This window comes from Hippichthys cyanospilos, chromosome 10, assembly GCF_059441005.1.
Source record: "Hippichthys cyanospilos isolate Australia breed blue-spotted pipefish chromosome 10, RoL_Hcya_1.0, whole genome shotgun sequence".
Taxonomy (NCBI): Eukaryota; Metazoa; Chordata; class Actinopteri; order Syngnathiformes; family Syngnathidae; genus Hippichthys; species Hippichthys cyanospilos.
The window spans coordinates 6,502,974-6,517,861 of record NC_142378.1 but is presented as its reverse complement, the minus strand read 5'-3'; the positions used below and the strand labels follow the sequence as shown (position 1 = coordinate 6,517,861).

The 14,888-nt window shown below is 56.5% G+C and overlaps 3 protein-coding genes across 6 annotated transcripts; 2 read left to right on the top strand and 1 right to left on the bottom strand.

Moving 5' to 3' along the window:
* Positions 1-404: 404 nt before the first annotated feature.
* c10h19orf25 (chromosome 10 C19orf25 homolog) lies at positions 405-1,924 on the bottom strand. Of its 4 annotated transcripts, none has more exons than XM_088426665.1 (3): positions 1,529-1,924; positions 1,000-1,173; positions 405-677 (listed from the first exon to the last, which is right to left on the bottom strand). In XM_088426665.1, the coding sequence occupies exons 2-3, from the start codon at positions 1,148-1,150 to the stop codon at positions 514-516; spliced, it is 315 nt and encodes a 104-aa protein (XP_088282791.1). In that variant the 5' UTR covers positions 1,151-1,173; positions 1,529-1,924; the 3' UTR covers positions 405-513. The 4 variants fall into 4 exon arrangements, with proteins under 4 accessions (XP_088282791.1, XP_088282789.1, XP_088282792.1 ...); XM_088426663.1 differs by having other exon boundaries at positions 1,602-1,924; XM_088426666.1 differs by having other exon boundaries at positions 1,000-1,177; positions 1,602-1,923.
* Positions 1,821-7,208, top strand: sgta (small glutamine rich tetratricopeptide repeat co-chaperone alpha). Its single transcript, XM_088426657.1, has 12 exons — positions 1,821-2,074; positions 2,578-2,713; positions 2,775-2,884; positions 3,366-3,447; positions 3,503-3,602; positions 4,012-4,116; positions 4,672-4,807; positions 4,870-4,932; positions 5,613-5,650; positions 5,709-5,819; positions 6,228-6,357; positions 6,936-7,208. Exons 2-11 carry the CDS (start codon positions 2,614-2,616, stop codon positions 6,337-6,339), a joined length of 957 nt encoding a protein of 318 aa, XP_088282783.1. The 5' UTR covers positions 1,821-2,074; positions 2,578-2,613; the 3' UTR covers positions 6,340-6,357; positions 6,936-7,208.
* A 170-nt stretch (positions 7,209-7,378) lies between these two features.
* Positions 7,379-13,963, top strand: slc1a8a (solute carrier family 1 member 8a). The gene is made up of 11 exons (XM_088425197.1): positions 7,379-7,937; positions 10,016-10,095; positions 10,533-10,748; positions 11,033-11,075; positions 11,138-11,345; positions 11,953-12,052; positions 12,112-12,345; positions 12,552-12,746; positions 12,805-12,939; positions 13,000-13,102; positions 13,625-13,963. The coding sequence occupies exons 1-11, from the start codon at positions 7,713-7,715 to the stop codon at positions 13,745-13,747; spliced, it is 1,662 nt and encodes a 553-aa protein (XP_088281323.1). The 5' UTR covers positions 7,379-7,712; the 3' UTR covers positions 13,748-13,963.
* Positions 13,964-14,888: the final 925 nt, after the last annotated feature.

Sequence of the window (14,888 nt, the reverse complement as noted above, 5' to 3'; positions counted from 1 at the left end):
CTGCGGGTATGTATTTTCCTTCAATGTGACTCGCGAACACAATGCAGGTGTTCTCGTTTTTGTCTTCATTTGCAAGAACACGTTTTAGTTGGCACCGTTGGTCTGGTCGCTGGATCGCATTTGGGCAAACAGGGATGACGTGGATTCGGGCGGTCTCGCCCTTCGCCGTCGATCCAGATTTTCATCAGCTCTTCTTGCGCTTTCGTCGCGAACTGAAAACTGAAAACGCAAACTGGAAACGTTAACAAAGCGCCCGGCTAAGCTGCGCGACTACGGATTGATGACACTGTTCGCTGCGTCCGAAAGCGATCGGAGAGCGGGAAGACGGCCGAGCCGGTTTCATCTTTAACCGGACCGTCGGAAAAGATGACAACGATGAATGTAATAGTAAAAGACGAGCGCGCTGCAGGTACAACGTCACTTTATTGTTTGCGTGTGCAAGTGGTCTACTCTTCAGCCGCCACTTATCAAACATTTCCTCCAATGAACTTCTGCGCGTCATTTTCTGAACAGTCAGCCAATTTCACCTTTGACCTCGGCCACTTGGCGGTCCAGTCGCCGGCCCGCCGCCCTCAGGTGGTCCCGCTGGAGCATCAGGACCGCCTCCGCTTGCTGCAGCTGACGCTTGAGGTCGGCGTGACGTCGACACTGACGGAAGGCCCGCTCCGCCTCGCCCGCTGATGACACAGCAGCACACCGTCAATCTCAGGACGCTTCAGCTCCAATGCATTCTCCATGTTTGAAGTAGTTGAGGGGAGGAGTTGCCCCCACACACATGCACACACACACGTTTTTCAACCGCAGAACGTTGGGCAGGGCCTTCACCGCAAGCAACCGGGAACCAAAAGTTCCATAACGCCTGAGAACGCGATACGTCGCAGGTTAAAGTTCACACAGAAACGTAACGAGACGAAGGAAGGAAATCCGTCCGAATTTCGAGCGAAGATCCCTCTCTGCGCACCGGGGACGAGGTGAGCCGAGCCGCGGCGAAAGCCTCACCTCGCTCTTGCTCCTGCGGCCGCCGCAGGATGCCGTAGACGGGGTCGTCGGGCTCCGCGCGGCCGACGTCCTCCAGGATGCGCTCGGCGCTAGGCGGCGAGGGTCTGCTGGGCAGGATCGCGCGTTTCTTGCTTTTCAAGCTTACGTTCATGGCGGCGACGACGATCGGTCCGCCTGGCTGGGAACCGCGCAAGATTCGAGACTTTCATCGTCATACGCCTAGTAATACAGCGCAGTGAAATTCTCGCTCCGTTCACTTCCCCGAGCGGACGACATTCCATAATCGAGCAAATAATAAGGTAGGCAATCAAACAAAAACAACAGAAGAAAAAAACACTAATAGTGCTTTAAGGACAGTAATAATGAACTGCTGATAAATGAATAGACGTACATTCTGAGAATATTACGGCGTAGATTGTGTGAAAAGACTGCGTACATATGAGGAAGATGCAACGACTACACAGGTGCCGAAAAAGAAAAACACAAGAGCGAATCCGTCTCGAGTACTTGGTTTCTCGTTGCGCGTTACCTTTTCTGCTCGCTACATGGAATTTAGCAGCCCAGGTGACGTCACTGTTTAGTTGCGCGCTAGCTTCACTCACATCCACTTGGATTCCACATGGAGATTCTCTTGTGAATAAACGTTCGTCCACGATCCAGACCAAATGAGGAGCATTTTTTAGGTACTCCAAACGTCGCCGAAAGTCTTCTTCTGACCGCCACGCCGACTTCGGTTTCGTTTGGCGCCCCCTGTTGCCTTGGGTGATCGATGGGGTTGGGAGACTCTTGCAGGTATTCCTATTTGCTTATTTGCCATGGGCCTCTGGCGGCTGCCGGCTGCTGGCTGCCGGCCGGCCGCGACGTCGACGACGGCGCCGAAGCGGCTGATTTGCTCGAGGGGCTCGGCGAGCGCAGCTTTGCTCAGCTTTGCCCAGCATGATGTCATCATCACGCGCCGGAAAACTGTCGGCGTCGCTTAGCGGAGAGGAAAGAAGCAGCTGCAACAGCCAAGTCAATATTTCGCTCGTCGTCGCCGCCGCCCGTCAGTCTGCGCCTGAAGCCCTCCGACTTTTTAGTAAGCTAAAAAGGGCCCGCTTTGATCTTTCGCTCGCTGGGCGTCGTTTTGCCCTCGCCGACGCGACCCAATGCGCTTAATTGGCCTTTTAGCCGCTAGCTTCGCGCACGGCCTTGCTTGCCGCCGCGGTCGTAAGATTACGACGAACAGCATTTCTTTCAAAGTGTCCCGCATTTGACACGAGCCGCCAATATTCGTCGCCAGCCTTGCTTTAATCAAACGCCGGCCGGCCGGCTTCTGGAAGCCGCTTCTCGTGCTCTGACTGGCTCTTCGAATAGACTCAATCGCACTTTGTTCAGAACAAACGTTGCTGCGCGCAAAGCGCCGTAAACGGAGTGGAAATGAGTCTTGGGAGAACGCAGAACTCCTAAGAAGATAGCGGTACCGGGCAAACGGTCGAAAGCATTGCGTTGCAGAGTAAAACGTTGCAGAGTCAGGAGTGACGTCCTACCGCTACCAGTCGCGCAAATGAGTGTGCCCCCTTTTGTTTGTTACCCCGCCAGGTGGCAAGTGCTCGCGCGGCGTCCGCCTGTGCCGCCATGGCCGACAACAAGCGCCTGGCCTTTTCCATCATCAGCTTTCTCCACGAGCAGCTCCGCTCCGGCAACCTGTCGTCGGGGGCGCAGGAGAGCCTGGAAGGTGAGAGGCTGCCGCCGACCCCTTTGGCGCCCGGCTCCTTCTCAAGGGCGTCCTTCCGCAGTGGCCGTCCAATGTCTGGAGACGGCCTTCGAAGTTTCCGCCGACGACCGGAGCCTCGCCGTCCCCCTCACCTTGCCTGAGATCTTCGCCTCGGCCGCCCCCCAGACCTCGGTGAGGGCGGACGTCATGTTATCTCCCGGACTCTCTGTTTTGCCTGTAAAGTTTGGCTTCCAAATATCTGCCTGTAAACTCGCGCGGGTCCAAATTGCCAGGCGATCTCTAAGTTGGCACGTCAACGTGACCGCGATGCTCCCGGCCGCGTCACTTGGCCCCCCCGTCAAAAATTATGTAACGAGCTACCCTAAAAATTGATCACGATTGTTTCGACTTAAGTACAAGTCAAAAAGCCTTCAAGTTCAAGAAAATGACTTGGTTGTTCCTCACGTTTTTCTGGGAGCCTTTGGATTCTGTTTACTTTTACAGTAAGAAGTTTGTGTGGAAGCAAGAGTCTCTTGGAAGGCTCACAAAAAAAGCCACTCTCAAGCAACCAGACTTTAAGGGCATAAAAAGAGATGTGTGAAACGATCAAATGCTGACTGGCACGGACGCCATGGCTTCATCGTGGGCCGCTTGTTTTTCTTGCGTGTACCAGTCGCAGGTCAATAACAATGCCGCCACCGCCGCAGCCGTCAGCGAAGAGCAGCGAGCTGAGGCAGAGAGACTGAAGACGGACGGTACGCTCGGGCGGCGCGGCGCATACCAGCCCATGTTGACGCGCTCTTCGTGCAGGTAACGATCAGATGAAAGTGGACAACTACGCCGCTGCTGTGGAGTTTTATTCTAAGGCCATCGCCCTCAACCCGCAGAACGCCGTCTACTACTGCAACAGGTCAGCGCGCCGACGGCAAGCGCTACTCTTTTTCTTTTGGTGTTTGTTAGCAATATCCCACAGCTGATGAGGTGTCAATTCTGTAATTTTGGGCAAAGATTTCCGGTCCAAAACATTTGAATGGAGTTTGAAATTGCCTTGACAAAACCGCGCGCGGCAAGACGACGTTCTGATTAATCCCGCCGCCGTGGCTTCCGAACGATCTAAAAATGACATGAAAAACGCCTCTGGCGACTCAGCCGTTTTTCCGCTTCGCTCTCAACATTTTGGGAGCCGAGCCGCCATGTCGTTTCCGGCCGACGAGCCGGCCACCGAGGCCGCGTTCGCGACGCTTTGTTTAGTTTTCGCAAAGGCGTCCTCCGATCGCTTCGGTGGGCTCGCGTGGCGTCACGCGACTTGTCATGTGCAGGGCGGCGGCGCTGAGCAAGCTGGGCAACTACGCGGGGGCGGTGCAGGACTGCGAGCAGGCCATCGCCATCGACCCCGACTACAGCAAAGCCTACGGCAGGATGGGGTGAGAATCCTCTTGCCTTTTTTGCCGACTACAAACCGTTTTGCGCCGAGCCGCCGGCGCGTCGCCCCGATCCCACGTCGAATCGATAGAAGAAGGATAACGTGGGCCCGTCCGCTGCATGCTTTTAACCAAAGGAGTTCCCAAGACTCAGCAAATGACGCGGGGAGACCGTCGCGGCCCTCGTTTAAAATTGTGACGGGTAAAACAAACATTTTAGCTTCCCGCAAAATGGTCCATTTTTTGCAGGTGTTTCTTTTTTTGTTGACTTGTTAACCAAGTGTTAAAGTCCAACAGCCCAATGTCCAGACCTGAGCTCAAATCTTTGTTGTTTACAAGCAGCAACACAACACATATATAGTCTCTAGTTTTAATGAATCCAAAAGCCGTGCTAAGAATGGGAACGGGCCCAAAAAAACAATGTCCTTTGCTTTCATCCGGGGCGCCGTCCCACCCTGCAATTCACTTGGGAAGGCAGAACGTTTAGCGGAGCGCTCGTCAATTTTTACCGACGGATGGGCGGGATGGCGGCAAAAGACTCTATCCGCGCTGATGCAGGTTGGCGTTGGCGAGCCTCAACAAGCACACGGAAGCGGTGACCTTCTACAAGAAAGCCTTGGAGCTGGACCCGGACAACGAGACCTACAAGTCCAACCTGAAGGTTGCCGAGGAGAAGACGGACGCCACCAGTCCAGTAAATATCTGGCGCGGCGCCTGTTTTTGTGCATACCTTACATGTGTGCGCATGTGTGTCAGATGACAGGAATGGGTGGCGTGGACTTGGCCGGACTGCTCAGTAATCCCGGTTTCATGAACATGGTGAGCGCATCTCCTCATCGGAACCGGCCGCGACGGCACCTGGCACCACATTATGTTGCAAAGACATTTTACTCTCCCATAAACATGTCAACTTAGCGAAGCGTGGTTTGAAAATAGAGTAAAGCGCAAGTCATAAAAAGCCAGCTTTGCTTTCTATAGTAAAACCACTGGGCGGCGCTAGCGGCCAATTTATGATACTTGCAAGCCTTTGGACGATTTGGATGATTGGCTTATCCTGGTCTCCCATCATGCAAAAAAAAAAAAAAAACATGGACAGGGCCAACGCTTTGAGGGGTTGAAAGTAAAACTGCATTTGACGAGCCTTCCCAAGTCAGCCCGAGGCCCGGCTAGTGGAAAATCTCCGGACACCCAGGGGTTACTCATGCAAATATCGATGGTGTCCAACCGACTTGACCCGAAAACGGAGATGTTAGCCAGCTAGCTAGAGCCAGCTCGCCAGCTAATTGCGCGGCGCATTGGTGGAAACGGCCCGACAATTGGAGCAGACGCGTAGCGGGCGGATCCGGAAGTGAGTGGCGCTCGCCCACTCCTTCATGCGCCTTCTTGTGATTTGAAGCTACAAATGGGCTCGGAACAAGTCGCCGCCCCCCTAGAACGGACCGTGGGCAAAATATCCTGGACAAGTTGACTAAGGGTGTGAAACGGGTTTGGGTTTGCAGGCATCGTCGCTGATGACCAACCCTCAGGTCCAGCAGATGTAAGTGTGCGCGCGCGGCGCCTTTTCCTACGGCCGCTGACCGGCCGCGCTCGCTCAGGATGTCGGGGATGATGTCGGGAGCGTACGGCGGAGCGGGAGGAGGCGGTGTTGCGGGAGGAGCCCCGGGTCCTGCGCCGGCCACGGGAGATTTGTCGGGACTCATCCAGGCGTAAGTTGTCCTCCTTTGACGCTTTTCCGTCGCCCGGTCGCAGTCGACGGCCGGAGTTGGGAGCGGCCCTCTAAAACCGCTTGGCGCAATAAGGGAGCGCATCCAAGTTGAAGCCCGCCTTTATTCTGGCTCAGCTGTATCATTGGCCGCTCGTATCTGGAGAACGACTGCGCTTTGAAAGCTAATGAAGCTATAGCTGCTTAGCGGCCGTTAGTATCGAAACATACTCTGTTTTGCGCCTACGTTACGAGCTCCCACCAACAACTGCGTCACGAACACCAAACGAACTTGTTAAGACTCGCCGCTTACTAAACGCGGGCGGCAACGCCAATGACCAACGATGTCATCGGCCGTCCGGGGAAGGGCGCGATGGTAGCTAACCGCCGCGTTTTTGTGCGTGATTTGCAGAGGTCAGCAGTTGGCTCAGCAGATGCAGCAGCAAAATCCCGAACTCATCGAGCAGCTCAGGAGTCAAATCCGCAGCCGCGCGCCCAGCGCCGGGAACGAGGAGCAGCCGTGACCGCCCCTCCCCGGCCCGGTAACGCCTCGTCTGACTGACGCGGGCGGGAGGAGGCGCTCGCGTACGGAAAAAATCCAAACAATGAAAAATCCCTTTTGGTAGTCATCCGCAGCAGGCGTGTTCCTTTTTTTCCCCGCCGTTCCAGTGGCGCCCCGACGCCAAGCTGACTTTGAGCCCGTAGCTTAACTAGCTTGCAGAGGCTCGGGCGTATTCGGCGAGCGGCATTGAACCTTTAACCCGTTCGGTGCCGGGGACGTACTCTCCCGTTTTTCAAGAGTCCAGACGTTCCGTCCCAGGCGCGACTCGAGCATGGCTTTAATACTTAAGTATCTGGATACGATTGTCCTCCACTTACTTAAGTATCGATTTAATACTTTGGCGTCGAACGTCCGAACTCTTGGAAAACATGAAAATGTGTCCCCCGCATTGAATGAGTTTTAACAGGTGGGCCCAGCACTCGACTTCCACCCCTGCTTGGGCGCGGAACGCTTTTTGGTCAGAGCGGCGGACGAGCGACGTGGGCGTTTTCCGCGAGCTGAGCCCGGTCGAGTCGCGGGACCCCCGTCCGCCCGTGACACGCGCGTGCTGTTTTCCAGGCGGGACGCGTTTGAGCGGCGCAGCCGGCCGGCCTCCACTTTTTCTTTGACTTGGTGACGACGTTTACGACAAAGGAAGTCGAGCGGCTCGGCCGATGACCCGCGCGCAAGAGGAGCCCCCGCGCTCGCGGCGGCCGAGCCCCTTGAGGAAGCCCCTCTCACTTCCTGCTCACTGCACTTTTGAGCGTGGGCGAGCGGCCGGTGCCGCTCAAAAGTGCCGTGCGTGCGGCCCGTCTTGTTTGAGACTGAACAATTAAAGGATTTGCCGTCTGACCACTTGTTTTCAATGGCGTTCCGCTTGACCTCCAGCACAGCGGTAATCTAAGAGTCGGGACATTCAGCCCGAAAATGATCCAAAAATGATGCAATCAGTTGTATGTGAGAGAGAGAGAGAGAGAAACCTCAAAGTCATGCGGGATCGTGGCCCTCTAGGACCGCAGTTGGACACCCCTCGCCCACGTCGTCGCTCGAAGGCTCCGCCCACTCCACCCCGGCGTCTAGGACGCGCGAGTGTCCGACAGAGCCCGTCCGCGACGCGCGAGCGCTTCGGCGGCAAAACCTCGCGAGCGGGAGATGAGTAAAGCGGTGCGCCGCGCCGCTCGCGCGCTTGACGATCGCGCCACGTTTTTGGGGTTCGGCGAGAGAGCGGGTCGGCGCGGAGGCGTGCGCTAGCTACTCGCCTTCCGCTAAGCCTCTTAGCGGGACTGACTAAGTTGCGCCCGAGCCGCGGTAATCCCGCTCCTCCGGCCGGAGCAGCAGCCGCCGCCGCCGGCCGTCATGGACGAGCTCCTGCTGGAGGAGGAGGACGCTCGCTCCGAACGCTCGTCCTGCGATGGAGGAGGCGGCGTGGGGGAGCGCCTCAAGTCTTTCTCGGCTCGCGACCTGCGCCCGGCGCTGCGCAAGTTCGCCAAGAGAAATGGCCTGCTCACCTTGTCCGTGGCGGCCGTGCTCACCGGATGCGCTCTGGGCTTCGTGCTGCGGGGCGCACAGCTCTCCACGCAGGTACGTGCGGCGGCCGCTCGGGGGAAAGCTTTTCGCCTTCGCTCGGCTAAAAACAAACCCGAAAAAAGACGCCAAGGAAGCCGAAGACGCCGCGGAAGCCAAAGACGCCACAGACGCCGGGCGCGCGAGAGCCAAATGGGCCTCCTCCAAACGTTGTCGAGCTCAGGCCACGAAATAAGCCCAACCAAAAGTCGGCGCTCGCCCCGAGAAGCCATTAAGGCGATCGTGAAAATCGGACACGGTGAAATGCATTAAATGAATAGCGTTGTCATTACGCATTACCACTTTCTGAAATTGAACGTTGTTTTGCCTGTGCGCTTTCAAATAATCAACACACTCATGGCACGTCATCAATGTTGGATTTTGACATATGAGTCAATGTTCCAAAACGCATTTCTTGTTTTTTCATTTCAAAAAGCGGCAAATTGGCTCGGGCCTTCCTGTGCGGGGTTTGCTTGTTCTCCCTGAGCCTGCGCGGGTTCTTTCTGGCGACTTTGGCTTCCTCCCGCTTTCCGAAAACTCGGAAGGCGATTGTGATTGGCTGCGTCAACGCTCGTTTGACTCTGGCTGAGTTCGGCGTGTCCTAAGTCAGCCGGGATAGGCGGCGGCAAGCCTGCGACCCGCCCGAGGAGAAGCGGCCACAGAAAATGGAAAAAAAAAGTCCCATCATTTTGTGTAAAAAGTCAAAAATCGGGATTTATTTTTAAGGTCAAAGTCACGATCGGAACACGCTCGCAACGAAGCGGCACGGCCAGGTGTCATTTTGACGTTAGGCGACTTGCTTGCTATTCGCCAACTTGTACGCGGTCGTTCCATTTTGAGGCAAGTCGCGGCCAAAGCAATGAAGCGGCATTTCCCGCGCAATGCATGTCCAGGCCAAACACTCGCCGAGCTTTAAGTGGATCAAAGGCGCCGCGCTCACATGCGCGCTTAGCTAACGGGGAGAGTCTTCACCCGTTCTCCCTTTTCACCACATGCGCGATACGTTTGCTCACGTTCCCTTTTCTTTGGTGTCGACTTTTGCCTGGCATATGTAGCGCGCCGCCGTCGGCTTTTAGAGTGCGTTTGGCGCTTTTCAGGTGGTTAATGAGTTTCTTATTCGGGAGACAGTATTTCTTGTTTGCAACATTAAAAAAGGGTCCAAGCGTGTATCGGTAGGGTTAGGGTTAGGGTTGTTTGTTTTTTGCAACATGCATCTTGGTAGCCATGGATGTTTTCTGTAAAAGCTCGAGGAGACAACGTGTCTCTGTAGAAAGAAAGCGGGCAGCGCAGCTCGGGCAAAAGGCCAAACAGCATGTGGTCGCGCTTGACGTTGCTGGGAACGAAGATAGCCGCTTGGACTCGTACCTTCGTACATCCTCCTCCATCACAAAATGATTGTTTACGTTGTTACCATGTGTCTCCCCCAACCCTTAAGGGGAGCGACAACTTAAAAGAATAAACGAGGAGCGCAAGAGATCCCGGAAGATGCGGGTACCTGTCCGCACCCCCTCGTGAGAATAAGCCGGTTGTTTTCCTTCCGGTTTGTTGTTTAGTAAACCTTCTAGGTTGCGTGAACCTGAGAGTCGCGCAACGCAACCAAATCCCATCAGTGTGGTGACACCATGTACTTTTAGATTACTGAGGGGTGGGTCAGCAGGGGCGGAGCATAATCCGCCAGCCCCATCTGCTTCCTGTCAAGACAACTTTGTCTTTTGCCGCCCTTGCCTTGAAATGCTTCGAAGGAAGGGGGCCGCCTTCCAATGGGAACCTGTCCAAGGTTCCTTCACAGCAGGCGTGTCCAAAGCGGGTCCCGGAGGGCCGGCGCCCCGCACGCTTCGGATCTTTCCGATTCGAACGATGGAGACGGTTCCCTAGAGCCGATCGTTTGAATCAGGTGCGCCGGCTGGACGGAAACCTCCGAAAGGTGCAGGATAGTGGCCCTCCGGGACCCGCTTTGGACACGCCTGCTTTATTGTCAATTGGGGGGCGGCCCGGCGCCAAAAGTTTTTTAAAATAATTCTGGCAAAGGGGCGTGGTCGCGGCCGCTCGTTTTCCATCACGGGCCACTGAACGGCCGCTTGCGCTCTGCGCCGCAGGCCAAGATCTATTTCTCCTTTCCTGGCGAACTTCTCATGAGGATGCTGAAGATGCTCATCCTGCCGCTCATCACCTCCAGGTAGGCGTGCCCAAGCCCCGCGCTCCAGAAGTAAGTCGAAGCCCAAAGGCCGCTTGACTTTAATAAGCCATGACTACTCCATACGTGGCTATGGGCCAAAAGAAGAGCATTTTCCACAAAATTCGCTGTTTTGAAGCTCCGAGCGCAGGAGAAAATGTGTCAAAGGTTTGCTCAAAATGAGGGACGGACTCCTAAAATGTGAGCTTTGGATCTGAGGTTTTAGGCACGCGGTTTCTCAGAAACGGCGGAAAATTGGAAAACGTCAGCAATTTGGTCCCGTCTTCTTGGCCCATATTCCACAAAGCTGAAGCTCCTGCTAAATCAGCTTGAAGGAAGAGGCTCAGTCCACCAACTTCAGCAAGCTGTTCTCGCACCCAAAATTGTCTGGCAAAATGTGGTCGGCTGAGTGAGGCTGTCCCCCCGTGCGTTTGCCGCAGCTTGATGTCGGGCCTGTCGTCCATGGAGTCGCGCGCGTGCTGCCGCATGGGCGTGCTGACGGTCACCTACTACCTGTGGACCACCTTCATGGCGGTGGTGGTGGGCATCGTGCTGGTGGTCATCATCAAGCCCGGCGTGGGCACCGACATGGAGAGCAACCGGCTGGGGGGCGGGCCCGTCATGACCTCGGCCGACGCCCTCCTGGACCTCATCAGGTCGGCCGACGCGCCAAAACACTTCCCGTTGCCCTACCGCGCATGCCAGCGCAAGAACACGCCGTCGCACTGCCCCCCCCCCCCGCGCCACACACGCACACTCACGTGAATCCAATTAGCCGGCGCGCAGCTAACGGCGCTATTTGTAGTCGAGCGCGCGGCTGAACGCCAGCTTAGATTTGAGCGGCACCGATCTCGGCCGCGCACGTTGGCTCTCGTGCCGCGTGAGGGCCACGCCCCCTCCGGAGCTCAGACCTGACGTCGGCTGACCGCTCCTCCCGCAGGAACATGGTCCCGTCCAACCTGATCGAGGCCACCTTCCAGCAGGTGAGACCCGCCGCGCCCCGCCCGCCCCCGTCGCTCTCAACGCTTCCCGTTTGCGTGTTCAGTACAAGACGGACCTGGTGCCCGTCCTGAAAGTGCCGACCCGCACGGTCGCGCCCAACTTTGTGTACGTGGTGCCCGCCGACGGCGAGGGCAAAGGCAGAACGGTTTTGCTGGAGCTGACGCCGCCGCCCGAGGTGACCTACAAGACCAGCCCGGGAAGCAGCCAGCAGATGAACGTGCTGGGCATCGTCATCTTCTCGGCTACCATGGGTGAGTCTCGAGCCGCCGCTCCTCCGTACCCCGTACTTCTGCCGCGCCCGTTCATTCTGTGTCCAAAACCTGAGCTCCCACGGAACGGTGTGAAATTCCTGGTGTGTGATCTGTCTTTAGTGATTCCTCCTATGCCGCTGAGAACATTTAAAATGTTCATCTTTACCATGTTTAGCATGCTCTGACAACTCAAGCACTTCTACCATGTTGTTGCTAGAACCTCTACATGACATGCATGACAACTTTTAGCACATCCAGCAGAACTCCAGCTGATGTACGTTTCTACAACTTGTAGCGTGTCTTCAAATCAACTACATAGCGCCGTGTGTCTGTAGGATCTTTACTACAGCTTTGGAACTATGACTAAACGTTTTTGCGGCCTTCGCTACGCCTCCCAACCTTCTACGACACCTCTTGAACGTCTACCATCCCCGTCTCCGGAAGTGCTCCCCCGCCTCTAGAACCTCTGACACATCCGTAGACCCTGTACAAGGTCTTCAGTACGCCACTCGTGTCTTTGGGGCCGGTCGAGCACTTTGTCCGCTCTTCTAGCTTGCGCTCCGTCTCTACAAGCGAATGCGTGTGTGCGTGTGCGATATGGTGGCAGGACTGCTGCTGGGCAGGATGGGCGAGCGCGGCGCGCCGTTGGTCAACGTGTGCCAGTGCATCAACGAGTGCGTCATGAAGATCATCAACGCCGCCGTGTGGTGAGTCGGCCGCGCGGAGCTAACGGACGCCGATGCGCTAACGCCGCGCGCCTTCTCAGGTACTTCCCTTTCGGGATCGTCTTCCTGGTGGCCGGCAAGATCCTGGACATGCAGGACCCCAGCACTTTGGGCCGAAAGTTGGGCTGGTACGGCGTCACGGTCTTGGCCGGCCTCTTCGTGCACGGCCTGCTGCTCCTGCCCCTCTTCTACTTCCTGCTGACCAGGAAGAACCCCTTCAAGTTCATCCGAGGCCTGCTGCAGGCTTTGGTCATCGCCCTGGCCACCTCGTCCAGGTGGGGGGCGCGGAGTTTGACGCGCGCTCGCCAAACGGTCGGCGCGGACGGGACCGGATGGCAAAGCTCGCGTGCTTCTTTCGTTCTCACCGTGTCTTCACATTCCCATGACGAGAAACCTGCGAAACGTGCCAAATGTCAAAAGTTGAAACGCGCTCCGGCGCGGGCGACCGCTTGACCTATGGTTGACCTGTGGTTCGCCGCAGCTCGGCCACGCTGCCCATCACCATGAAGTGTCTCCTGGAGAAGTGCCACGTGGACCGGCAGATCGCCCGCTTCGTGCTGCCCGTGGGCGCCACCATCAACATGGACGGCACGGCGCTCTACGAGGCGGTGGCGGCCATCTTCATCGCGCAGGTCAACGACTACGAGCTGGACTTCGGCCAGCTGGTCACCATCAGGTAAGGCGGCGCCGGCCCCGCCCCGGCCGGCGCTTGACGGCCCGCCCGCTCCCGCCAGCATCACGGCCACGGCGGCCAGCATCGGCGCGGCCGGCATCCCCCAGGCGGGCCTGGTGACCATGGTGATCGTACTGACCTCCGTGGGGCTGCCCCCCGACGACATCACGCTCATCGTGGCCATCGATTGGATCCTGTAGGTGCGCCGCGCGTCCCCGCCGTCCGCGTCCGCTCACCCGCGCGCCTTTGCACTCAGGGACCGATTTCGCACCATGATCAACGTGCTGGGCGACGCCCTGGCGGCCGGCATCATCGCGCACCTCTGTCGCAAGGACTTCCCGCTCAGCGGCGAGGGCAAGGTACGCGTGCCCGAGACTCGCCGCCCTCGCCCGAAGGGGATGCCCCATGGCGCGTCGACCTCTTTCCGGCCGAGGCGCACTTTTTTCTTTGGAAAAATCTCTCGGCACGCCGCCGGCTGAAAAGTCTGCAGGCCAAAGGCGCCGGAACTCTAGTACCGGAGGGTCGGTATCATGCACGTTTCCTCTCGGCCATTTCGAATGATCGGCTCCTGGGTGGGCTCCTCGGGAACAATCCCGATCATTGGAATGGGCCGCGTTGAGGAGAGCGGCTTGGAAAACGCAGCCCGGAGTTCCGCGCCCGCGCGCTCGGGGTCGCCGTTTCACATAAACCTCGGCCGTGAACGAGTTGAAAAGCTTTCAATGCATTTTGCCTAACGAGAAGCGCGCTCGGCCCCTTTGTTCTTTTGAGCGCTTTCTGGGCGGCATTTGGGTTCTTTTCGTGCAGAGAGACGAACGCCGACCGGTCCCGCGGGTGCGGACCGGGCGATTAGTCAGCGGCTTTTTTCTTTTCTTTTCTTGCAGGGCGTGCCGTCGTACGGCACCCGCGACGACGAGAGCGCGGGCGTCCCCCTGACGCACGTGCACACGCACAAAGACGGCGACAGGCACGCGCACACTGTCTACTACAACATCTGCCAGGTGTGAGGACCCGGGCCGGGCCGGCCGTCCTCATGACGTGCGCTGGCGCGCGTCTGCCGCTTCCTGTTGCGCCGCCGGAGGAAGGAAGTGTGTGCCTTGCCTTACTTAAGTCGCCCGGCGTCTTTCGGCTGCCAACTTTCACACTGCTCGTGACTTTTCATGTTTTTTTTTTTTTTTAATCTCTTCGTTACCATGTGTGAAATGAAAAGTTTTTCTAACGAGGTCCCGTCCCTTGCAGCACTTTGTCTCGCTTTGGACTTTGCGATGTCCTTTCCTAACAACTTGGATGAGCCTTTAGTAGGCTTCAAACGAGGCTTGCTCTTCTGCCCTCTATGTTTGAAATGAGGGAGAAGATCCTAAGATAGGATAAGAAGATCCTAAGATAGGCTTTGAAACCACGCTGGGGGCATGGAAGCACTTTTTTTCATGAAGCTTTCACACAACAGCGTAGGATCCGTATAACCAAAAAATAAACGCAGCTAAGGCGTGCAACCCCGGGCTATGATTCACAAGCGCGTTTACCTGTGGGAACGCAGGGTGCAGTGCGGTTAGCGATCATGTCCGCCGGATGGCGTTATCATGCTTTAAACGATACTCAAATGATGGATGTCTGTTGCCGTTTACAAGCGCCTGCCCTGCAACTACATGCAAAAGACGGTTTCATCATCTGTCTCGATTTTATCTCTCACATACACAACTAGTAAAACAAAGTATCGCCGAGGTTGAATTGACTTAAAAAAAAGTTTTTCCTTAATGCGCTGTTAACCACGGTTAGGAATTCAAACTTCCAAATTAGGTTTAGGGTTTGGGATTGGGGTTTTAAAGCAGGTTTAATCTTTCAAGGTAGGGTCTGATTGCAAAGTAAATTTTGGAACTCCAGTTAAGGTTTGAAAGTATTGTTCAAAACGAAGGTCGGGCTTTCAAACCGTCTTTGGCGACGGACGGACAAAGGGTACTAACGGGACAGTTGGTCCCTCCGGGTTTAGAGGTCAATGTGATGGACACCTGGACACAAGCCGGTGTCCAATGCTCAGGTAAGAAGAAAAAGGGCCGCCCCGTTCATCGTCGTGCTGACTTTTGCCGGGCCGACGACGTGAGCTTGCGTCACCAGCTCCAAGCCCTTTGCTTGTCGCCGCGCGCAAGGACG